General features: G+C 38.7%; 1 protein-coding gene across 3 annotated transcripts; it reads left to right on the forward strand.

The window, feature by feature from the left end:
• The first annotated feature begins 3,954 nt into the window (after positions 1 to 3,954).
• Positions 3,955 to 23,007, forward strand: LOC146004236 (trypsin-like). Of its 3 annotated transcripts, XM_083142912.1 has the most exons (7): positions 3,955 to 4,145; positions 5,932 to 6,014; positions 7,164 to 7,255; positions 10,361 to 10,526; positions 17,521 to 17,637; positions 19,625 to 19,783; positions 22,717 to 23,007. In XM_083142912.1, the coding sequence occupies exons 1-7, from the start codon at positions 4,097 to 4,099 to the stop codon at positions 22,969 to 22,971; spliced, it is 921 nt and encodes a 306-aa protein (XP_082999038.1). In that variant the 5' UTR covers positions 3,955 to 4,096; the 3' UTR covers positions 22,972 to 23,007. The 3 variants fall into 3 exon arrangements, with proteins under 3 accessions (XP_082999038.1, XP_082999040.1, XP_082999039.1); XM_083142914.1 differs by lacking the exon at positions 7,164 to 7,255; XM_083142913.1 differs by lacking the exon at positions 5,932 to 6,014.
• Positions 23,008 to 24,993: the final 1,986 nt, after the last annotated feature.

The raw sequence follows: 24,993 nt of genomic DNA on the forward strand, positions 1-24,993 counted from the left end.
ACTTCGACTTCCGAAATAAAATGATACTACAAAAGGCATTGTAATTCATGTATTTATACAAAAAGATGACAGTTTGTAATGTAGTGTTCAATAAAATATGTAATTTCGAAAACGAATCCTGGTGGAAAGAGGAAGTAACAGAGAGATGCATAAGTATTATGAGGCAAATTGTCCACGGCTATTTTCATTCATTCTTCTCTTACGTGCCACATATTTTTAAGTAATTGGACTTTACTAATACTGTTATAGAGGATTTAAATTGCTTCGTATGAGTTTTTTTCGATTCTTGAATATTGCACTATTAACAACAAAAGTGAATAAACACAATAATGGATAATTTATTACGTTATATATATGTATTCGTGATTTCATCAGTGAAATATCACAAATCACTGAATTAAAAGCAACTTCATTTGTTTAAAGATTAGCCTAAACGCACTAAAGATCAAAACTTAATATAATATTTAATAATCAGGATATCTCCTAGCAATTCATTTCGAATATGTTTTTAATTTTTCCTCGACTCCGAATAACAACGGTCCCTAACGAAAAATAAAACGAATATCCATTTTTAAAGTTACTAGTGATATATATATATATATATATATATATATATATATATATATACAGTATATAATCCACGAACTGGCAATCGAGAGATTTTATGCAATTTGCAGACCTTATCTATCTCTATCTGTCTACAGTTCCTGAGATATAGTAAGTACAATATCGATTATTTGATTTGGAAAGGGACAGTCCACGTGCTAAGGCCTCCCCGATGGCGCAGTGGTGGCGTCGTCGCCTTGTAATTAAGGGTTCCCGGGTTCGATACCCGGTGGAGGCACAAGTGGTTTAGATCCCACTTTAAACTGTAGGTCCAGTCCCGATTAGCCTTACTGTGCACTTAAAACACCAAATAAAAATAAATAAATAAAAAAGCCCACGCGCCAACTACCGACGTGGCCAGTTCGAAACCACTGCAAAATTTCAATACCCAATATACTTAAGTGTCAGGAAAACTCGCGTTTCGTAAACCAAACAACACTTTCTGTTTAAAGAAACGTTAGTATGTGATAAAAAAGAAGAGACGTCTCATCGTCAAATACAAAATCATGTAGAGCAGAAAATGTAATATTGCGTCTCCCATTAACATGTACAATAATGGTAAGAACAAATTATCAAAATATGTACACCAGCAATACAAGGAAAAAACCAGAAAACACCAATGCCCTCATTACCAGTTTGTTGTCAGAGAGCCGACCTGGAATAATAATATTTGCATTTAATTAATTACTTAGTAAGGAAAGTTCAACCTAAATCCAATTATATGTAGTTGCATACCAAGAATTAGCATACGATCAAAATTTGCTCAATGGGATACATACAGGTGAATCAGTTCATGGTGGTCAATGGAAAATTTTTGACAAGTATGACGTCATTGGAAAACATATAAAACAGCAGATAAACTACGTCATAAAATTAGTTACAGAGGTTCTAAGAGTAGCAAAAATATATAAAAGATAAAATAAAGCATGATGTTATTGTATTAATTAGCATTCTCCCACCCGAAAAGTGACGAACCTCATTGTTTCAGGGATTTATCAAGATCCCACTCCATCTGGAGGAGATGTTTACATGTATAGGAGAGTGTAATGATAATTTTATAGCCAAAATGACCATAAATGAACCTTTGTGCAAAATGTAGAGGATGTTGGGGAAATTGTGGGATCACACCTTCGTAGTCGAATTGTGAGTAGTTTTGATAAAAACATTATCAACACCACGAGAATTCACAAAAAGTGTGATCAAGTGAACTGTCGCCCAATCCCCACATACACACACACACTCCTAAAATCGAATATGCGCATGAATTGGTTTCGTGTAGCAATATTATTTTTTGCAGGTAATCTACAAGTGGCAAAAATATCTCACGACAATATAAAATCGGCCTTCTTAGAAACGTCGTTCTGTGGTTGTGGAAGTTCGTGTAAACACAGGCGAGCTTTCCGCTTTTCAAAGCACCTACAACATGCAATGTATCTTTATGAAAAGCAAAGCTTGAAATATAATTAGCCTCTTCGCCCACCACGTCTCTGTGTTAGCCTCATGTTTAACAATACTGCCCAATAGACAATATACATGGGGTTCGCTTCACTTCATGAAATACATTTTCCGTATCTCTATCATACACATACGTACTTGGAAGTTTCAAATTGAAGCTGTTTTGTCTGAACCCCATTCGATCCTAAATGATCCCTGGTACATTTCCTATGTACCTGAATTTTCCTGTGCGGCAAATGTAGTTTTAGTATTAAAAGCAACGCATAAAAGACGCATAAAAGCAACATATAAATAACCAATACGATCATGTATCAAACCCATGTAACACTTTTCCTTACTTGCAATCGAAGTACCACTTCGACTTACTCGACCTAGATGTAACACGATTAGAAGAATGAAACAAATATTGGAAAGTATGTGTGCATAGAATTGAAATGTGTTTACTTACAATTTTCAGCTCTCATCTGCTTCTCTTCTTCAAGTATCAACACGAATATCTGAAACTAATGCAGGTACATTCACTCGAATTGACCGCGAACACCCGGCGCGCACCAAAACGCGTTCGATCGACACTAGACGAAGTACAGCGGTATCCCGATAGATGCCGTGGTAGTCTGTGTGACGTCATCCACTCTGAGAAAGCCCTGTTGTTGCTATACTTCAAACGTTTAGAACATGCAGGGAAGGTTTAACTGAACGAAAAGAGTGCAAAAATAGTAATTTTGGAACGGAATAAGAAACAAAATCAAAGATCGGTACAGGGATAGTAGGAAAGGAATTGTAGCGAAAAAGAAATAAGTACGAAAAACAAATCTGATCAGAAACTAAAAGTTAAAATATACGAAAAAGTAATTTTGCCTGTAGTATAATATGGGTGTGAAACTTGGTCCCTTACATTGAGGGAGGAACATAAATTGAGAGTATTTGAAAATAAGATCCTTAGGATAATATTTGGACCTAAAAGGGATGAGGAGACAGGTGAGTGGAGGAGGTTACATAATTTAGAACTACATAATTTGTATTCATGTCCAGATGTTATTAGAATAATTAAATCAAGAAGACTTAGGTGGGCAGGCCATGTGGCACGAATGGAAGAGGAAAGAGGAGTTTTCAGGATTCTTGTTGAGAAACCTGATGGTAAGAGACCTGTATGAAGGCCAAGACGAAGATGGAGGGACAACGTTGAGATGGACCTAAAGAAAATAGCTAGGGATGGAAAAGAGTATATAGATCTTGCTCAAGATAGGAACAGATGGAAGGCCTGTATTGCTGCAGCCATGAACCTTCGGGTTTAAGAAGGCTAGAGAGTTAGTTAGTTAGATCAGAATAATCTTTATTAAAGCAATTAATAGACAAAAGAAACTGAATTTACGAGTCTTTTATATATATATGTGTGTGTGTGTGTGGGGGGGGGGGTATGTGGGTGTGGTTATGTAAATAATAAATATTTTTTTAAAATTTGTAACACTAAGATATCTGCATTAGTGCACACTGTCCACATACTTTGTAAAACCATGTTGAGATTTTTTTATTCAGTATAATTATTTGTTTTATTATTTAAACTGGAACATCAAATACTAAACAGAAAAAGTGTATTCTGCAGAAGTGGTAGAATTAAAGCTGTAAATAGTAGTCGGGTTGTATGTTCGGCAAGTTACACATTTTGTTAGTTTCTCTCTACAAAATGTATTCATTAACATAACTATTTCTATTAGTGGAATGCAAGGGTGACCTTGCATTAGTTGTGAGTTCTGTTCATCGCCATCTTGGAATTACATGTGACCTCACCATAGACATATTATTGTTCTGGTCTGATACTCAGTGTCTATGGTGTTAACTTGCCCTGTCTTATCCAATCCATTTGTGATCGCTTATAGAAACTGTGAAGTTTCTATGATAACCCTTGGGAAAATAGAAAGGAGTGATTCTCAGCAAAGATGATAGTAGCTATAGCTATACCTGTTATGAGAATCGCTAAATCCAAACATTAATTGCAACGAATTAAAATGAGAGGCGGAAAACACAGAATCCAGAAATGTATGAGGAGATTATGTTAGTGATATGCTTCGTGGCTGGATTTAATGGTAAGTGCTTTTAGTTTGAGTTGCGTGCTTTGGTGGTTTCAAGCAATTAAAATGTTGGCAAATGAACTAGGAGAGAGAAAACGTTCCCTTGCATTAGGTACTAAGTTTTGCCCTTGAGCAGTCTTGACCACGTTGTTTTATGTGAACTAAGTTGTTTTTCTGCATTGAAATGTTCGACTTTTATTTCACTAAAGGCTGAAGTAAACTCAGGTTTAAAACGCAAGCACACAGGTTCTTGCAAGTAGGGTGATTTTTGTAAACAATTGGTTAGGTGAGAGAGAACAAATAAGATTGTACAGAACAAGAAAGAAGATAGAAGTTAAGGATGGCCGAAAAGGTTTGTGGTTTGTTTCCAAAGTGCTTCCAACACTAATTAACGGCTAGCAAATGGATTGAGGAAGAAATAACCTTGAAAATCTAACCGCACGACCAACCTAACCAAGTTATGAAGTTCAGTCGTGTCATGAATTTATGGCGAGGTGAAGACTGAGGCTTATACATTTGTTTCAGAAAATTGTCCTTCGCATTAATACAGTAAAGGAAAATAGAATAATGCAAAGGAAAATTGGTAAATTTCTCGTAAGGGACAGACAGCTGAAATTTGCTAGTTCATTTAATTTGAATATTCGCACTTACGTATTCTGCATTGAGAAACATTGCTGAAGGTGGTATTTCGCTTATTTCAAGGAAATAAGCTCTATTTGCGACATATCGAGTAAGTTTTCTTCGTTTCTTTTTGCCTTCGGTAACACGCAAAATGGCGGTCACAGTTTCACTACCGTACTCGGCATGCAGTGTTTCCACCCCACTGCACCCAAATATACCTGCGTAGCCCCACAAACCATTGACGCATAGCCCAACGAACTATTCATACATAGCCCCACGAACCATTTCCGGTAAGGTTAGGTTAGGTAGGATCACGTATAGGTTACAATAGTTAAAAATTGGTTTCGAAAAAAATATGCGTAGCCCCGCACACCATTCTCGCATAGCCCCACGAACCATTGACACATAGCCCTACAAACCATTTGCGGAAACATACCTTCTTCAGTTACAAAAACACATGTTTGGAAACACTGACCGGGATTACGTCATCACACACAGGATACATCCACCTGGAAGTAAATGGATGCAAGAGCTTCCGGGCATCGGTCACACATTTATATGGAAAATAGATGATTTGCCGGCAAAATTCAATGAACGATGCGAGAAAACACTTCCCCGAACTTCCAGAAGTATAAAGAAACTGCATTCGGTAAGTAATTTCTCCTGTAAATTTGATGAAATCCGTCTGTCCCTTACGAGAAATTTACCGGAAAATTAACTGTAGCAGCCTTAAAAGAATAAGTAAAGTTTAAGTAATCGAAAAAGGCATGTGCATTTCGTTTACTTGTAAGATTTGTATATTAATAGTTTACTCTGAGTGTTAATCCTTTACCTTTCATTCAGATGTGTTCCAATATACATGTCTTAAATCCATGTTATAAACACTGCTAGGTTGCTAAAATAGTTTACCAGTTCTGATGTAAATTAAATTGAAATAATTATTTTATGTCACTTTCCTATATTGCCAAGTGAGAATTGTATGAACTGATAAACGACTGTGAGCAATAGAAATGTTGTAACTTTGAATTCGAAATCAAGACAGTTCTCAGTAAGTTCACGAAGTATGCCTAAATAGTTTGTTTCTTGTGTGATATAAATATAGCAAATGGAAGTTTTTGATGATTGTGCACACAACCACAAAACTGTTACTCGTGTATTTAACATGTAGTAATATTTACAGGTGCAAGAGAACAAAAAGATAACGAAATCGGACCAAGGATCATTCATGGCACAGAGGCAGAGGATGGGGAATTTCCTTACGTTGTAAGCATAAAACTATGTAGTTGCTGCGCCTAAGTAGCAATGGAAAGGCATAGAAAGTTGTTTCAATGATGACCCAATCCTATATAAAAAGGAATAATACCTTAAAAATTATTAAGATAAATCAACTGCTTCGAAATGCATTATGTCAATAATGATTTATTTAGTAATTGTCTCGCGTTTATCATATAGTAACAGTAAACGGTTCCTCATTTGAATATTTTCAAAAAATTACTGGGTTTCCTCTGCATTGTATTTATTCGATTATCTATTTAATCGGTCAGTCGTTCATCTTTATCTTGGAACTTAAAAAGATGTAAACAAAATGACGCAAAATAATCAATGTATAAGGAGATATGGATAGATAGGCATAGATATTTAATTAGATAAATAGAATAGTTGTTGAAGCTTCTGTTCATTCAACATGCATTATTTGTAATTACCGTTAGTTGTACTGTACATACAGGAAACCAGGGCAAAATTATCTCTCAATACCAGCGAACATATGCACAAAAATATATGTGTAAAAAATCTTTACATATAGTGAACTACATGGCACATAACCACCACAACACATTGAACATTTTTATAATATCTTTGTGCACATCTTCGCTATTGAGCATTTATTTTATTTTATTATTATTATTTTGGAAATTTGAAATATAACACAGGTTATATTTTTCCCATTTTTCTCTGGGTGTATAGGGTAATGTCATCCCATATTTTCTTAGGTAGTTCATTTTAGTTATTCTTAGATATGTGGAAGAACATAAAACTACTGAAAAAATTAAACAATCCTGGCAAACTACAAACATATCATTTACTTAAGTCTATCACCAAGTCTTATAACGTTTTCTGCTGTAAAGTTTCAAGGAAAGGTAAAATGAAAGTGTTTCATGGTTTTACCACATGATGGCAGCACTAATCAAGCATGGTTTTGCCCCGCGGATCGTCTTGCCCTGGTCTCCCCTGCGTTAATCGGGACAAGTAGGAGAATAGGCAATCTAAGGAATAGAATATGAAATGGCAAGTGCATGGGCCTCCGTTAAAGGTACCATCCGAGCATTTGATGGAATAATTCTAACGATAAGACCACAGGACGAGCTTTTTTTTTAGTTAGTACTCAAAATTATACATTAGTTTCATTTTCAGGTGAGTATTGCCTACGGATCAATGCTTCACATCTGTGGGGGTTCTCTACTTTCTACTATTTGGATACTTACAGCTGCACACTGCTTCTACGAGTAAGTAGTTATGTAGACGATCAACATATTATCACATGCTGGTATCCCTACTGTGTCATATGTTATAGTGTCCACAATATATATATATATATGATATATGATATATATATATATATATATATATATATATATATATATATATATATATATATATATATAGACACACACACACACATATACAGTGGGCCAATCCCCATACACAGTCTGTACACCTTGATTAATATGTTCTTCCGTTTAAGAGGTGGCTACCAAGACGAGCGGCTAGCGACAGCTATTGCAACTTGGAGATATATGCTACTAGCACCAAACCTGAGGCTGCCTAACCTACTCACATATGCATCTAATAGCAGATATAATAATTTGAATAGGTTAGGTAGGTTTGGTTTAGTGCTGTTAGGGTGTTTTGATCAGCACACAATAGATACATGACGTCATAACAGTAACTGTCGACAGTAAATTCCACGTTGCTATAGCTTTCGCTAGCCTCTGGTGCTATTAAGTTCGTTCGTTCGTCATTTAGATATATAAATGCTTTTATTTTTGTAAAACTCACCGAAAATAGCTTCAAGCAGTAAATAGAAAACGATGACGTATTTTGACACCTATTTGTATTAATGGCCCATACTATTGGCCTACCTCCTTTTCTGAACACGCATAGCTTCAGTGTTGCTACCTGATACTGTTATAATATTATCGTCGTGAGAACCAAGGGACGTAACTCCAATTTTTGACATTTACAAGAGAAAGAGGAAATGATGTAGCTATTCTTAGAAATATTCCAAAATCTTAAAAAGAATCAGTAAAGTGGAGCTACGTGACTCCACCTTACTGCTAAGGAATAGAAGTGAAGATATGTCGCTCTGAATCCAAATAGAGCTCTTTAGAGCAGGTACGTAGCGAGAATTTTATTTCGGGGGAGGGGGGCTCATCCCTTAACAGCACAGGCGTCGCCAGAAATATTTTTAGAAGGGGTCAGGCCATAGATGAAACTTGATTAGAACAAATAATACTGACAATAATGATTATTGTTATTTTACAATAATAACTATTATAAATTATTAAAAATATGCCAATTTCAATCCAAATTTATTGTTATTATTGATTGATTTGGTGTTTTAAGTCCACTTTATGCACAGTAAGGCTAATCGGGACTGGACCTACAGTTTAAAGTGGGATCCGAACAACTATGTGCCTCCACCGGGTATCTAATCAGGGACCCCTTGATTACAAGGCGACGACGCTACCACTGATCATCGGGGAGGCCTCTATTGTTATTATTACATACGAGGGTGGATCATTAAGTATCACACAACATTTGTTTATAAAAAAAGAAGTTTAATAGGTAAGACAATATAAATTATACACAATGAAACCACATCTTTTAGCTACTTTTCGAAATAAGAGCCAAGTCTTTCAACGCATTTTTCCCATCGTGGCACAAGTTTCAATATACCCTGTTTATAGAACTCCGTCAATTGAGAATTCAGCCATCTGCGCACAACCGATTGCACTTCTTCATCGGAATTGAAGCGTTTGCCACGTAGGAATTTCTTCATTGGACCAAACAGATGGAAGTCTAACGGTGCAAGGTCCGGGATGTATGGTGGGTGCTGGAGCACCTGCCAACATGCGGGCGAGCATTGTCATGCAGCACTATGACATTTGCAGCTTTGCGTTTCTCATGAAGGGCACGACGCAACTTTAACAATGTTTTTTGATAGCTTGCAGCATTCACAGTGGTCCCTTGTGTAAGAAATTCCACCAACAGAACGCCATGCATATCCCAGAGCACAGACACTAGCACTTTTTTCGCAGATTGCGTCACTTTGAATTTATTCTTTGCTGGGGACTCGGGATGTTTCCACTCCATAAATTCCCACTTTGTTTCGGGAGTGTGGTGGTATGCCCAGGACTCATCACCAGTTACGATTTCTTCCAGAAAGGTATGCCCTTCTGCGGCATAACGCACTAAGTGGCCCAAGCATATCGTCATCTGTGAGGTTCTTCGGCACCCAGCGGGCACTAACTTTACGAAAATTCAGTTTGACATGCACGATATCGAATGCCGTACCGTAAGAAATATTGAACCGCTCGTACAAGGTTCTCAGATGGATCCGCCGGTCGTTGAGAATTGCCTGCTCAATGGCTGTACCATTCCGTTCTGTTGCAGCTGTTACTGGTCGCCCGGAACGTGACGAGTCAACAAGGTTCACACGGCCTCCTTCAAAGAATGTGCACCACCTGGAGATGTTGCTACGGTCCAGTCTCCCCCATACACGCCCAACATTTCCCTCTGAATTTCACTAGGGTTTTGTCCATTCAACCACAAGAAACGAACCACAGCTCTGTTCTACACACGTTGACGACAATAACATGCGCGCCATGCTAAGTAGTTCACGCTTCTGCCGCAAGAGTTATACCTGATCGAACAAATGACGTCTGTAGCGCGAACTTCAAACTGTACGTCTGTAAAATTCCAACGTCCAAGTCAACATCGTGGGAAAAAATTGTTGTGCGATACTTAATGACCGACCCTCGTAAATGGAAAGTCTTTGCTACTCTATCCACCGTATCAGTGACTATCTAACAGAATTGTTGTCCATCATTTTTCTTATATTTTGCACAGTTTGTGTACTAAAAATCATAGTTACTGTATTGTGTTATTAACTTTTACACAATCGGTAAAAAAAAGGCTTTGACAGTTAGTGGTAAATTTTACTCATAAAGTTTATATTCTGTGACCACTCACAAAGAAAACTATAAGTTTTGGAAGCTGTGGATCTATTTATTCATTGTATTAAATTGTAGAATATAAAAATATAACCTAGTTCCTCTATTATACACTAAACTCTTATCTATGTAATGCAGTTTTTACTGTGGTTATAATTTTATTTCTGTTATTAACAATAAAAATAACATTTAAATTAGATATTTGTAGGATTTCTGGGGGGGCTTCAGCCCCTTAACCCTCCCCCAGGCTACGTGCCTGCTTCAGAGGTGATTCGTTAAAAAAGTGAAAACCTCATTTTTGGAGTTAACGTTCCTCTGGTTCTCATAGGACGATATTTAGATTCTAATCCCGAGGCTGTTTCTTCTACTTTCCAGGCCCGACAGCTCTGACATCCTGTCTGTGTCCGGATTCAACATAAGGGTGGGAGTTCACTATTTGTTCAAGAGAGGAGACTTCGAACAAGATTCAAGAGCTCAAGCAATTTTCCCTCATCCCGAGTACAAGTCGGATGAAAACGACTACGATGTAGGGTTAATAATGGTATGTACGTTAGTGACGATCTTTTCAAGTATCCATATTGTATGCCCATGGCAACAATACTCTTTGAACAGCATCTTATACTATCAGTTGATATTTTTGTCTTTATTTCCTTTCCTTGAAGTGAAGCAGGCAGACAGAGGTAACTCGTGCAGTCACCTGAGGCCCCACGCTTCAGTGATCATTCTGGTTCCACGTAAAGTGCGTTGTTAACGGCAATGACCCATATTAGCAGAGAACGCTACGACGTTAGGGGTTCCGGGTTCGAATCCCGACATGGCTGTTTGTGAGTGTCCCTTTCATCAATTTCATCATATCACCGCTCATCCTCATCTTCGCGATTAGCCAAAAGTGGCAAAAGAGCGAAGTAAAATAAACCAATCAATCAATTCTAAATCATCTAGTGACACAGCAACACAATGAAATTGATCGAGCTATTTTCGAGACAGGCGTTCCTTATTTTAAATACTATATTGTATTATATATTTAATGAATGTTCAGACATTGTATGCCTACCATCACTTTCATTTTCCAATAAAAAGTTTCAGAATCATTTTGAAAAATGTGTTTAGGGTGTCCGTTTGCCAAGCTCTTACCCTAAAATCTATTGTAGAGATATGGAGATTATTAAACCGAGAAAACCTCGTCATGGTAATATTCACGCTTGTTTATTTCCTGGAATTGTCCGACCAGCGGGTGATCCCAAGAATGCGCTAACTTTGTAACTTCCGCTAAACAAGGAACTGAAAGGCAAACGCGTGGATCAAAACAAGATCTAGCGCGTTCGAAAGGTTAACAACCTTTCGAAGCCTAAGATTATAAAAGGGAGCTCACTCCCGGAGCTCGCTCTCATTTGAACTACGCTTATCATCGACGTTCTTCTTTGGATTTTGACGCTCATTCGACGCTCACATGGATAGTTAGTCTCTGATTACATTACAACACATTAACACTACAGAACTACGACGACGGAACACGGAGTTACGGCTGCCTAGCATGCAGCGAGTCGCTATGGATTGCTCGGTTTGGTGAGCCAAGGGTCGCAGGATAGAACCTTGGCACCTGTCACAATTCGGTCTGCAAGAAGCATCTGGACAAGAACATCACACACCTACCAGGTATGAACAAGCGTAAATAACCTTTACATTCACATTCCATATCTCTACCCTCTTAATCGGAGCAGGTTCAGCTAACAGATACAATTAAGCTCTACCTAAATGTATAATTGAAACATCCCTGTGACCTCAGATCCCAGGTAAAACGGGATTACAACATGGTGGAGGTGCTTCAGGCCTTTTTTGCAATCGAGTACCCTTCTGTACGAATTGCTTAAAATTAAATTAGTCTTTACCCCCCCTCCCACTTTGGGAGCATTTTTGAAAGTAAAATTTTAGTAATTCAAATTCATACTCCCACAGTACGCTTAAGATGCGTCAGACCCAGTGACAATTTTGTATATTACCCTATGGAATACAACCCCTCTTTTCTCTTCTTATGCCGAGTCCCCCCCAACAAAATCTAGTTCTTCTGCATAACATTCACTCTGGACGTATTTGAGCATCATTCACACAGGAATGAGAACAATTGCTTATATTTATTTGACAGACGATATATTAATGACATAAATAACTGCATACCCATACTTTCATTTGTTCTTTGGTCAGCACGACGAACTTTAGTTGATGAATACGTCACAGATAGCATTGCACGAACACCTAGATTCCTCCCTCGACCAAATCATAGAGTTAGCTACTGCAATCACGGCAAACCCAATAAATTTACGACCTTTATCACCAGTCCCCTCCCCTCCACTAACACGGTTAAGGTCTGCTAACAGAAACTACCCTCAATTTGTACTGGGACTGGAAACACCCAGCAAAACCCGACCCCAGCCCCTAGCAAGCACTCCAGCTCACGTCCCTACTCCCTCTAACCATACTAATAGCCCCGATAACGTTACAGTAGAAATTCCAACCACTAACATGACCACCCCAATCCCAACTGCGTTATACCCGGCGCCATTTAGCGGGAATGACCCAAAAGACGTTGACCCATTTTTCCTCAAGTTTCAAAATGTAGCACACGCTACGGGATGGTCGGAAGCTAGGCGTAAAGAGATGTTGCCTTTATTTTTGACTGACACCGCTTTAACTTATTTTCATGACATACAGAAACGACCTAACTTTGTAGACCTGACATACACACACATCAAAAACGAGCTAAGTACTTTATTTAGAGGCTCGTACCTATCAGCGGAGCCCGTGCAAATAGTCCTCGCAAGGAAGCAAATTATTACAGAGCCAATTCACACCTATGTTATTGCTAAGAAGGCATTAGTCCAGCAATACTTCCCGAACGCCACTGAAGAACAAACTCTATCTTATATAATCACGGGACTGCGAGCCAAATACATTGGCTGTTTAACTAATAAGCACTTTGCCAAAACAGAGGAATTAATTGCCCACCTACAAAATTTCGAACGCCAGCAGTTATTGATTAATTCCCGTATCATGGAGGAGAAGTTTGAAATTGACCAGACAATAGCACAGCAAGCTTGCAGCACCAGACATTGACCCAGACGCCACTTCACAGCTGTTCTCATGCACAGGTCTACTCCCCCCTCCCAAGTAATCCACCGAACCCGAATCAGCAGTTTGTACCATATAACCAGAGTCCATCCTTTTTCCTCCAACCACCGGCTCATCAAGTCCAAAGTCTGCAATCAAATCCCGCTCCCGTCAATAACTCCCACGCAATGTATCAAGGAATGTATCATGTACCGAGTTCTGACGTTGCTCCCTGCGCGGCGCCACCAGCTGTAGCCACTATGGAACACGCTCAAAGTGCTGCCTCTAGTGATGAGATAAATAAACTTTCGTCACAAATGCCGAACATAGCCCTCTATTCACAGGAACAAATGAACACAGCCTCTCTTTTTAATTTTTGCTCAAATGTTCTGGAATTTGCGAAAAAGCTAATCAGGACACACATGACAGAGGGAATAGAGCTCACAACAAGGGGAATAATAACTACCCTTCCTACAGGGGTAATAATAGAGCTAATCATAGAGGAAACTTTAGATCGAACTCTCGAGGCCAATTCAGAGGTAATAATAATAATAGGTTCCAAAGTCGAGATCAGACTCGAAATATGGGTAATCGCGACGATGCAAATACATCGGCTTGTACGTTCTGTGGTCGCTATAATCACGTGAGCCATAAATGCTGTTACAAACCACAAAGAGACAGTAGTTTAAACTAAAATCATCTTCGACATGCAGGAACGAAATCGAGGGTAATAGTAGATTAGACAAAGTTCTTATCATTGAGAGAAATGGCCTATATTATATCAATAGTAGCATACAAGGGAAAGAAGTGGATTTACTTATCGACGTGGGTTCCCAAATATCAATTTATCCCTCCCACCTCCTTCCTTCTGAAAGAAAAACATACAAGGTGAAGTCCACAATCCAAGGTGTGTCCGGATCAAAACTGAGTGTGTCTGAAATTGTAGTTCTTCCTATCATAATTGGAAAGCATAAATATTCGCACCCGTTTAGAATTGTAGATTCAACAAGTGTCCCTCCCCTTTTAGGAAATGACTTTTTGCGAACGCAGAGGTGCGAAATGTCGTTATAAGACAACACAATAACTCTTCATCATTTAGGACGTAATCCAAATTATAGTATTTTGAGGTCAAAGTACAAACAAGACTCACCAGGTGTCACATGACATATTCAACCAAATTGAAAATGCAAATGTATATGAGGGAAAAGCTACCCTTTTAGACACAATTCAGTTAAGTCCACGATCAAAAACTTATATCAATTTGAAACTTACCACTACGACACCTAACACCCCTAAGCCTGTACTTTTTACCTCATCTGCTTCCCTTATGACCCAGCATGCAGTAGTCCTTCCCAATGCTACAGTAAACCCTCAATCACCTGTCATTCACATACACAACCCTATTGAAAAGACTAATCCTAACAAGAAAGATGATGATGATGATGCACTATTCTTTCATCAAGTATTTCATGCACAAGCAGCAGATTTTGATATTAGTTCAGAACAACGTAAAGACCCCTATTTAAGAGACATTATTGACGTTTTAGAAAACAAAGATAAAGCTAGTAATCCTAAACTAGAAAAACTTTCGTATTCTTATGTGCTTAAAAATTGAGTCTTATACAGGACTAATAAAATCAAAACTGGTTATCGGGATAGACTTTGTATTCCCCATGCATTAAGAAATCAAGTTTTCGATCTTATTCATGCACACAAAATGAATGGAAGTCACCAAGGTGCACAAAAGTCATATAATTTAATGCTTATGCGCTACTTTTTCCCTAATATGAAGAAATTTGTGTACGATAAGGTTCGACATTGCATCCCTTGCCAGATCTCAAAGAAACCACAAGGTTCTAAACCACATACCCTGCAAACATTTCAACCTGTCCAAATTCCTTTCCAACGAATTCATATTGACGTTTGTGGACCACTAGTCTCTTCTAAAACGCACAAATACAAATATTTTCTATCAGTAGTTGATAGTTGTACAAGATACGTTATTACAGCTCCTTTGGCTAATCATGATGCACAAAACATAGCGACAGCTTTAGTTGAGAAAGTCTTTCTAGTCCATGGCCTCCCGGAAACAATCTATTTAGATCGCTCAACACCCAATTCAAGTTTACTTTTACGGGAGGTAGCTAATATTACAGGCGTACAACTAAAATATGTAGATACTTGTGCACATTTCACGAATGGGTTAGTTGAGAGTTCCTTTAGCTATTTAAAGAAAGTTATGAGAGTCTTTGTGTTGGAGAAGAAGGTTTCGTGGTGTGATTATTTAGCTAGCGCGGCGTTCAGCCACAACATTACAATCCATTCTGGATCCCTCCAGAGCCCGTATTTTACTTTGTTTGGCTACAACCCAAGGATCTTAGCAGACGCAGTCCTTCCTTCGAACCCCGACAATATCTCCCAGACGAACGCACAGAGACTTGAACTCCTGACATCCATACGTAAGACCGCTCACGACAACGTACATAAACGTTACGAACAGCAGAAACAGTACACAGACCGCACTTCTAGGCAAATACAGTACTCACCAGGCCAACATGTATGGATTCTAGATGCCACTCCGACTCCAGGCATGTCCAAAGCTTTTGCGTCCTCTTATAAGTACAAAGGAACTATTCTTCGCAAAGTTAACGAGAATTCTTATGAAGTCACTTTCATCGACGGAAGAAGCAAATCAAAGACCGATACTATCACTGTTTCTAGATTCAAAGCCCGCTACGATTAGTTCCATAAAAACCCCACTAACATATACGCTAACATTCATTAACACTCCACTCCGTTATTACTCTCTTTAGCCTCCTCGCTACGTACATTGCACATGCTAACATCCCATGATCCAGCATTTTCTCACGCTCATCCACCCCTCCCCCCCTTCTTCACTTCCCGTGCTCGCACTGCACTTCTCCGTTAGAACGAACTCATTTTTTTTATTTTTAACAAGACCAGGATTACAGAATGCTATCTCAATCGTCGGAACATTTATAATAAATCCCTTGCCTAATAATTAATTTCTACTGATGAAAAAAAAGTACAAAGAAATAAAGAAAGAATGAACTAAGATAGAACAAGATCAACGATTTAAAGAACAAATGAACTGCGTAGAACTTGCTGAACTATTGGCTATTGGCCATAGCAATTATTTTTTATTTTACGCTCAGGTGTAACGCGAACTGCTTCTTTGGAAGCTGCAATGCACTAAATATGTTAACAAAGCATATAATAAATATAGGCAAACCTTATGCGTGTGTGCTATTCAGTGTGTACTTTGAACTCCGCAAACAGTCAACAAAACCACGTGTGTTATGCGGCGTTCCTTCACTGTGTGCTGACATGTGTTTTTTTTTGTTTTTTTCTTCCCAGCTGTTCTCGTGTTGTCATGTTTAATTCAAAACTAGTTCAGTGTCAAACCTATATGATTATTTTTTTCTATATGCCTCAAGACTTCGTTATTGGTGCTCGTACTCTGTGAGTACACAAGAGGCTTTGACCTACAGTTTTAATTTTTTTTCTACGTGATTTTATTTTTTTTCTCAACGGTGTTTGATGCTATGACTCTTCTGATTATATCAATATATTTTTTTTGATAGTGATGTGAATCTTATGGTGAATGGATTGATGTATTGGTTTTCTACGGATTTTGAAATAAATGATAATTTTTAAATATATCCTCCTCCGGAGCTAGTCGACCATCCAAGAGTGGATCGATTAACTCAACAAGGGGAATGTAGAGATATGGAGATTATTAAACCGAGAAAACCTCGTCATGGTAATATTCACGCTTGTTTATTTCCTGGAATTGTCCGACCAGCGGGTGATCCCAAGAATGCGCTAACTTTGTAACTTCCGCTAAACAAGGAACTGAAAGGCAAACGCGTGGATCAAAACAAGATCTAGCGCGTTCGAAAGGTTAACAACCTTTCGAAGCCTAAGATTATAAAAGGGAGCTCACTCCCGGAGCTCGCTCTCATTTGAACTACGCTTATCATCGACGTTCTTCTTTGGATTTTGACGCTCATTCGACGCTCACATGGATAGTTAGTCTCTGATTACATTACAACACATTAACACTACAGAACTACGACGACGGAACACGGAGTTACGGCTGCCTAGCATGCAGCGAGTCGCTATGGATTGCTCGGTTTGGTGAGCCAAGGGTCGCAGGATAGAACCTTGGCACCTGTCACAATTCGGTCTGCAAGAAGCATCTGGACAAGAACATCACACACCTACCAGGTATGAACAAGCGTAAATAACCTTTAAATTCACATTCTATATCTCTACCCTCTTAATCGGAGCAGGTTGAGCTAACAGATACAATTAAGCTCTACCTAAATGTATAATTGAAACATCCCTGTGACCTCAGATCCCAGGTAAAACGGGATTACAACACTATATATCCTTCTCTCTTCCAGACTGTCAGACCATTCACTTTCAGTGAAAGAGTGAGGAGTGTGCCTTTGCCGAAATTTGGAACATCAGATACGTTGGACAATGAAAACTGCGTAACAATGGGTTGGGGGAAAAACTCGGTAAGTATTCACTTTCTTCTTATCTCTCTCAAGCTCAGTGTAAAATTTTGTGTAGGCTATCTCGCAAATGACCAGCCTTTCTCAGTTTCCAATCCATATCTTTTAAACTTTTCATTATCAACACAACAATGACCTGTTTGTTCAGGGAGTGTTTTTTTTTCCAGTGTCTTTGAAAAAATACTTACTTCACAGTTGCTATGTTATATGCCAGGACACCATAATAATTTCTAACAGAAGAAGGTATAGCCGTCATAGACACACCACTATATACTATGTAGGTGTGGCTTGTAAAAACCCATATTAGATAAAAATGTGAAATTGCGATAAATCACTCTTGGTAAATATTAGTTTTAATGTTAGTTTAAAAACACTTTATTCATGTCATTATCATTATTGAGACATCGCGCTACGACGCGAGAGTTCCCGGGTTCGAATCCTGGACTAGGCATGGGTGATCTTTGTGCGTTCCCTGCATCAATTTCATCATTTCGTTATTCATCCTCATCTTCATGATTAGCCAAAAGTGGCAGGAAAGCGAAGTAAAATAAACCCAATCATGCAATCGTTGAATTTTAATCAAGGAGCCCCGGGTTCGAAAACAAGTGGATCCATATAGTGGTTCGGATCCCACTTTAAACTGTACGTCCAGTCCCGATGAGCCTTTCTGTGCATAAAGTGGACTTGGAAACAAACTCAGCAATAATATTAAATTTATTGAAAGTACGTATGGATCTTTTCATGCGAAAGAAAACTAGAAAAACAATAAACAAAAGAGAAAACTGTTTAGAAATTATTTTCATTCACCTTCTAAATAGAAATTACAGCACACTGACTCAATTTCCATCAAAATCGGTCAATTAATAACAGAGATATGAGCAGTTTTGTGATTGAGTGACCGCCATCTTTGATGACGTCATAGCGGGAAATGTACCAGATGGCGGGTGTCCACCCAAGTCAAAAATACTACTTAAGACACCTACTAACCATTGACGGAGAAAAAATGTCTACACTCAAACTTTCCTACAGAACCGTTGCTAGGGACAGGACTAGAAATTTTCTCATGGGATTCTGTGAAAACTAAGAAAGTGGTTAAACCATTTAAGAAGTTCGGCGTTAGTAATGTACTCACTGGATGGTACAGAGGACAACTTGTTGCGTGAGGACTCAAATTCTGATTTAGAAGAAGTTTCAAGTGATTCTTAATTTAGCTCTGCATTCTTTCCTGTGTGGATTACGTAAGTTATTTGTTGAACGCATTTGTATTTGAAATACTGAAAATTAATTATAACATTCAATGATGAAGCTTTTTTGTTTTGTACGCCGGCAAATACGGTAATTTATTGATTAATAAAATGGACTAAAATTCATGAAAGCAGCACAGGAACAAAATGATTTGCTTGATTTAAAAAAAAAACATTTTGTTAACATTTTTGATATTCATAAATAAAAAAAATGGATTACCTGTACTAAACTTGGTAATTTTGACGAAATTTCTTGTAAAAAAAAAGGGTCACGATTATCATAAGAATCGTTGAGCTATCATTTTTGTTGCCTTGGTGTTTTAAGTCCACGTTATGCACAGTAAGGCTAATCGGGACTGGACCTACAGTTTAAAGTGGGATCCGAACCACTATGAGCCTCCACCGGGTATCGAACCCGGAACCCCTTGATTATAAGGATACGACGCTACCACTGCGCCATTTGGGAGGCCTTTTTTTCCTATTTAAACAAATGTTTAGTTACCAGAAACTATTGCTTGTTTGTTCCAAACAAACTTCTTTCTCTGTGCAGGCTTGAAGAATCATTCAGTGTCCATTCTGTCCATTGACCTTCCAAACAGTTTATCACTTGAGCACTTTAATCCCATACGTTTTCTATTGTTTTATTTTCAGCATAAACATAACTGTGTCTAGGTATGTGTATAATAATGTACATTGTATGTAAACATTTCTCCTCGTGACTGATCTATATTCCGTTTTGCCCAAAGGAAGACTCGCCCACTGGCACCCCCACTCTCCTCAAGATAAACGTGTCCATCCTTGCAAGGAAGAAATGCTCGGACATGCTGAAGCCGTTCAAGGTGAACTTCCGGATAGAGGATATGATTTGTGGGTCCCCGAGGAACATTGCCGGTGGAATATGTCACGTGAGTTGTCTTTTGTTCATAGCTATACTCTGTCCATGGAGTCTGTGGAGTAAGCGAACGAAAACAAATCCTCTGTGCAAGTAGTGACTCGACAGGGCTCAACCAATGAACGCACGGGAGGGAAAAACTCGGTTGTAGCTAGAAGTCAGATTATTTTCATAACAACTCCAGCTGACCGCGCGAGTCCAGTTAGTGAGCCTACCAACAGTCCAGAGCGCGAGCAACAGGTATGGCGATAGGTGCTGGGTAGAGATGACGCCAGCGGCTCGTTTGTTGATTGGCTGCTCCGGGACTTACGACTCGCTCCAAAGCTGCCAATGCAAAACAGCCAGAGAAAGTAATCTCACTCTACCAAGAGTTTGCAGCTGCGCGTACTGCTTCGCTTCTCTCACTTGCCTTCTCCAGGGGCGGCTCCAGATCATATTTTCACTCAGGTGAGGTGGATTCTTTTGTCGGCACTCCCCCATCTTCCACCTTGCCATCCATAACTTTCCACCCTTGTACCCCTACTTTCAATCCCCAATAAAAACCTTTACCATGTTACATATTTAGGGATTTAAATAAGCAAAATAATAGCCTTATATTTATAATATTTAAGAGTTACGTCTATTGTAGGTATGCATCTATTTAATACCTATCTACGTAATGATATCAAAATAAAAGTAATCTCTTTGCTCAAATGGCCTCCCTGATTTGCGCAGTGGTAACCTCGTCACCTTGTAATCACGGGGTCCCGGGTTCGATACCCGGTGAAGGCACATAGTGGTTCGGATCACACTTTAAACTGTAGGTCCAGTCCCGATTAGCCTAGCTGTGCATAAAGTGGACTTAAAACAACTCAATCAATATTCCGTACCTTGTACATTTGGAGCCAAGATGGCCGCCAGAATATTCTCTGGACACTAATGTTTAGTTAAAAAGATGAATAGTCTGTGAGCGAAGAGAAGTGGCGCTATGTTAGATGTATTGCAAGCTGTCTGCAAATAATGTATTTTTGGCAACGAATACATTATAGATGTATAATTGAGTGTCCTTATTGTGTGTACTAGTCTATCTACAGCATTATTAACCTTCCTGGAAATGCTACAAAAAGCGTCCGAAACAAGAAGAGTGTTTATTGTTGGATCACGGGCGCGAATAATCAATCTTTGCTTAAATTGCTGCATGAATTAGCAACACAAGTAACTTCAATTAATTCTTGCCCACACAAATATTACTTTTTAAAAAACAAATAGCCACGCTTATGTAATCAGAAATAAGGTTTTGGGGCTACTCAAGGAGAAAATATCGCCACCCCTCTTTTTCATCCTATTCGGAGCCGTCACTGGTGCTAACATGATTTATTTGACTGATTGCTTTGGTTTATTCTACTTCGCTTTTCTGGCAGTCGCGAAGATGACAGTGAGTGAGTGACGATATGATGAAATTGAGGGACTGGGTTTTGCATCCGAAACCTCACGGAGGTCGGTCTGATAATTCATTTGAAACAACACAGCATTGTATTATGCATAGCCTCCTAAAGTTATTCGCAGCCTCCGTGACGTGCGAGTTTAGTGATCGACTTACGATCCTGTGGCCAGAGGTTCCTGGTTCGAATCCTATCCTGTTAATATTCCATTATTCATTTCGTTTTCATCGTCGTTATTAGCCTAAAGAAACATAAACGTGTTGTAACATGAGATAAATACAAATTAATGATTAGCTCCAAAAAGCTATGTGCTAAATATAACTCCATCATTCACTCACTCTGTAGTACTGATTCCAGTGATTAATTCCTCACTTGCTTCACTTCACGTATCAGTAGTGTTTTCACGAGTTCTTTATCTAATGACCATTTTAGCACTAAATTAGGTCTACTCTTCATTATGTACTTTCGATCTTTAGATGTCTCGGTTTCTCTTTCCTCTGTTTCTGTCCCTATTTCTTTTTCTCTCTTTTTCATAATTTTTCCTCCTTTATCTCTCCTTTCTTCTCTCTCTCTCTCTCTTCTTCTTCTTCTCTTTCTTCATCTATCTCTTTCTTTCTTCCCTTATCTCTTTCTTTTCTTCTATCTTGCTTCTGCCATTGTCATTTTCGTATCTTCTATCTCTCTTTCTCTTTCTGCAGCTCTACCGTCCATTCTTCATTATATCCTTTCCTCTGTCTTGCTATTTCCTTTGTGTTTTCTCTATATCTCTTTTTCTCTTTCTGCATCTATATATTTCTTTCCTCTTTCTTTTATTCTATCTTGCTTCTTCCTTTCTGTCTTCTCTACCTTCTATCTCTCTACTTTTCTCTTTTTGCATCTATATCTTCCTTCCTTCGTCTCTTTCTTTTCTTCTATCTTGCTTCTTCCTTTGTCTTTTTCTTACCTTCAATCTCTCTCTTTTTCTCTTTCTGCATCTATATATTTCTTCCTTCCTTTGTCTCTTTCTTTTATTCTATCTTGCTTCTTCCATTGTCTTTTTCTTACCTTCTATCTCTCTTCCTCTCCCTCTCTCTCTCTATCCTCCATATATGTGTGTCATTCTTGCTCAACTATACGATAAATGTTTATTCAAATTTTTCAAGTAAGCTATCTTTGGTAAGCAAGGTGGTGCTAAGACTATTTCACAGTGACTCATCCTTGTCCACCCGCCGGCCCCCCGTGGCGGAGTGGTTAGCACATCGCGCTACAACGCTAGGGGTCCCGGGTTCAAATCCCGGCCTGGGCATGGATGTTTGTGTGTGTGTCCATTCATCAATTTCATCCTATCATCACCATCTTCGCAAATTAGCCAAAAGTGGCACAAAAAGCGAAGTAAAATAAAGCAAATCAATCAATCAAATCCTTGTCCACCCGATAGCAACGTCTCTATTCATATCCCGTCACATTGAAAATTTTTGATACAATTTGGGTAATATCTGTCTGTAAAAGAAACGCTGACTAAGTCCAAATTATATGTGTTTTCTAGGGCGACTCCGGGGGCCCACTAGTGTGCAGAGAGACCCTGGTTGGAAGCGTGTCCTGGGGCATCGGCTGTGCTTCCATGTACTCCCCTGAGGTTTACATGGCGACAGAATCTTTCAGACCGTGGATAGAGAGCACAATGGACGCTAACAGGATGGCAGAACGCGACGCCAACGACAATGGAGAAAAAGTCGGCATGTTGCCGAAAGCATCAACGATCATCTTTATCACGAACCTTTTGTTATTATTTTTTAACTGACTCTTAAAAATCGTCATAGTGTATATGCATTAAATAATAAAACTATATAGAAAGAAGGGTTTTCATTAAAACCTATTGGAGTAAGGGAAGACATTGCCTTTGATTGCAACGTTGGCAGGTTCGATTTGTGGTAGGAGAGTGACCCTCACAGGATTTTCACACGGTGGATCTATTGTTGAATTTAAGTCGAGAAATGTATGAAATTACACCGCATGGGAGAGGATTTAGCTGGAGAGCAAAATAGTTCGCACGGACAACGCTAGATAGCGTACGGAATTGAGACAGCTCCTTCGATGAAGTGAATAACGCTCGAACAGGCAAAACGAGCGGTATACCCTCGAAGCCCAGTAGCACACGTATAGATCATACATTGGGTGCGTTCTGAAAATCTTAACGAAACAAACTCATTCAACGAAAATAACTGGGCTCGTGAATCTGGTGAAACCAGACTTATGGGACACTCTAGGCGAAAGCGCAGGCGCAGGCGCAGCGTTTTGTTTAGAGAAAGTTTCCACATGGCGTCAGCGGAAGGAATGTCCTTATTGGAAAAATAAACTCTACTGTGGACACTGTTTCTCATTTTAATCACATTCTAAGAACAGTTAAGGCATGCTCATCTTGTGCATGTTGCTTCATATCGGTCTCTCTTAAAATTATAAAACATTTTCCGAACTACTGCAGTTTGAATCCATCAGCACGCACGTTGTCTGCAGACAGCAGACGATTCTCACCGAACAAACCAGCCTCCTGGCCCGTGCGTTTGGTGAATCTCGTTCTTACACGAAACGCACGGAATGCGACTTTTGGGACAGCGTAATGAAACTCACGAAACCCACGGAAGCACTTATGGGACAGCCAGTTACCATAACTCGTTTAACACGCTAAACTCGTGCGACTTTCGGAACGGGCCCATTGTCTATGATAGTGGGCCCTCAAATATGGATCGTAAGGTGAAAGACGCAGTGAAATTGAAAATGTAAGTGAACATAGTCATAATCTCCATGTTAGAATGTAGTTTAGTCTATCTTATTAATACATAGTGATTTCCCATTGTATGGTAATGAGTAGAGCCCGGAAGTTCAGGCATTTATTTTCGTTAAAATAGGCAGGCAAAAAGGCATTTATAATGTGGAAAATAGGCACTAAAAATGAAAAAAAGGCAAAATAAACCGGAAAAAAGTCACATTTGGAAGTCGTTTACTTTTATCTATAATTTCTGGCAAAATGTTAAAATCTACATTGGGAAGAGCATTTCAATTTTCACCAAATTCACGCACGTAACTTACCACTTAATGGCACACTAAATTTCAGCATGATGACAACTACTCGATCCTTTCCCTCCTAAGTGCCGAACTAAACTAAAGATAGAGAACTTGATTTTGGAATCCATGCAAAGGCCCTTGGGCATTAGTGCTGTTTCTTGTCAATAACGTCCTGACACAAATGCTGGACGTGATGACGTAATTGTGCAGATGTTCTGCAACAGATTTTCAGCAGTCAATCATGCACAAGGAAATGTTAACCGAAATGCAATATCCTAACTCAGCATGAAATACTTTTTTCTCATAGCCTACTTTTCTCCTTCAGCAATGTTGAAACATGCGTGAGTTCAATATTACATAAATAAGGCGAAAATTATTCACATAATAAACAAAAAAATAAATGCCAACAACGTTTTTTGGGAGAAAAATAACTTATATACACACTTTTTTTAAAAGAAATGGTCCAATTTAATTGAAAAAGGCAAAAAAAGGCATTATAATTAAAAATAGGCAGTGGGGTCTCAAATAGGCAAAATAGGCAAAATGAAAAGGCTTCTAAAACATTCGAAACAACATAAAAAACGTATTTCCGGAAAAAATTTATCAATATATCCAGTAGATAAAAAGAGGCATTTTGCCAAACTTCCGGGCTCTAGTAATGAGAAAGACGATTGTGGGTTCAAACTAACACGGTGGACATTTTACAAGCACGTTTTTACGATTATTGTCACACTAAAATGATATTGAAGTGTATACGCTC

Source organism: Lepisma saccharinum, chromosome 21 (assembly GCF_977018435.1).
Source record: "Lepisma saccharinum chromosome 21, izLepSacc3.1, whole genome shotgun sequence".
In the NCBI taxonomy this organism is placed as follows: domain Eukaryota; kingdom Metazoa; phylum Arthropoda; class Insecta; order Zygentoma; family Lepismatidae; genus Lepisma; species Lepisma saccharinum.

Coding starts and splice junctions, on each gene's coding strand:
- LOC146004236 (XM_083142912.1), top strand. CDS start 4,097: ATGTATGAGGAGATTATGTTAGTGATATGCTTCGTGGCTGGATTTAAT. Junction 10,527..17,520: donor ACGATGTAGGGTTAATAATG/GTATGTACGTTA, acceptor TCTCTCTTCCAG/ACTGTCAGACCATTCACTTT. Junction 17,638..19,624: donor TGGGTTGGGGGAAAAACTCG/GTAAGTATTCAC, acceptor TTTTGCCCAAAG/GAAGACTCGCCCACTGGCAC.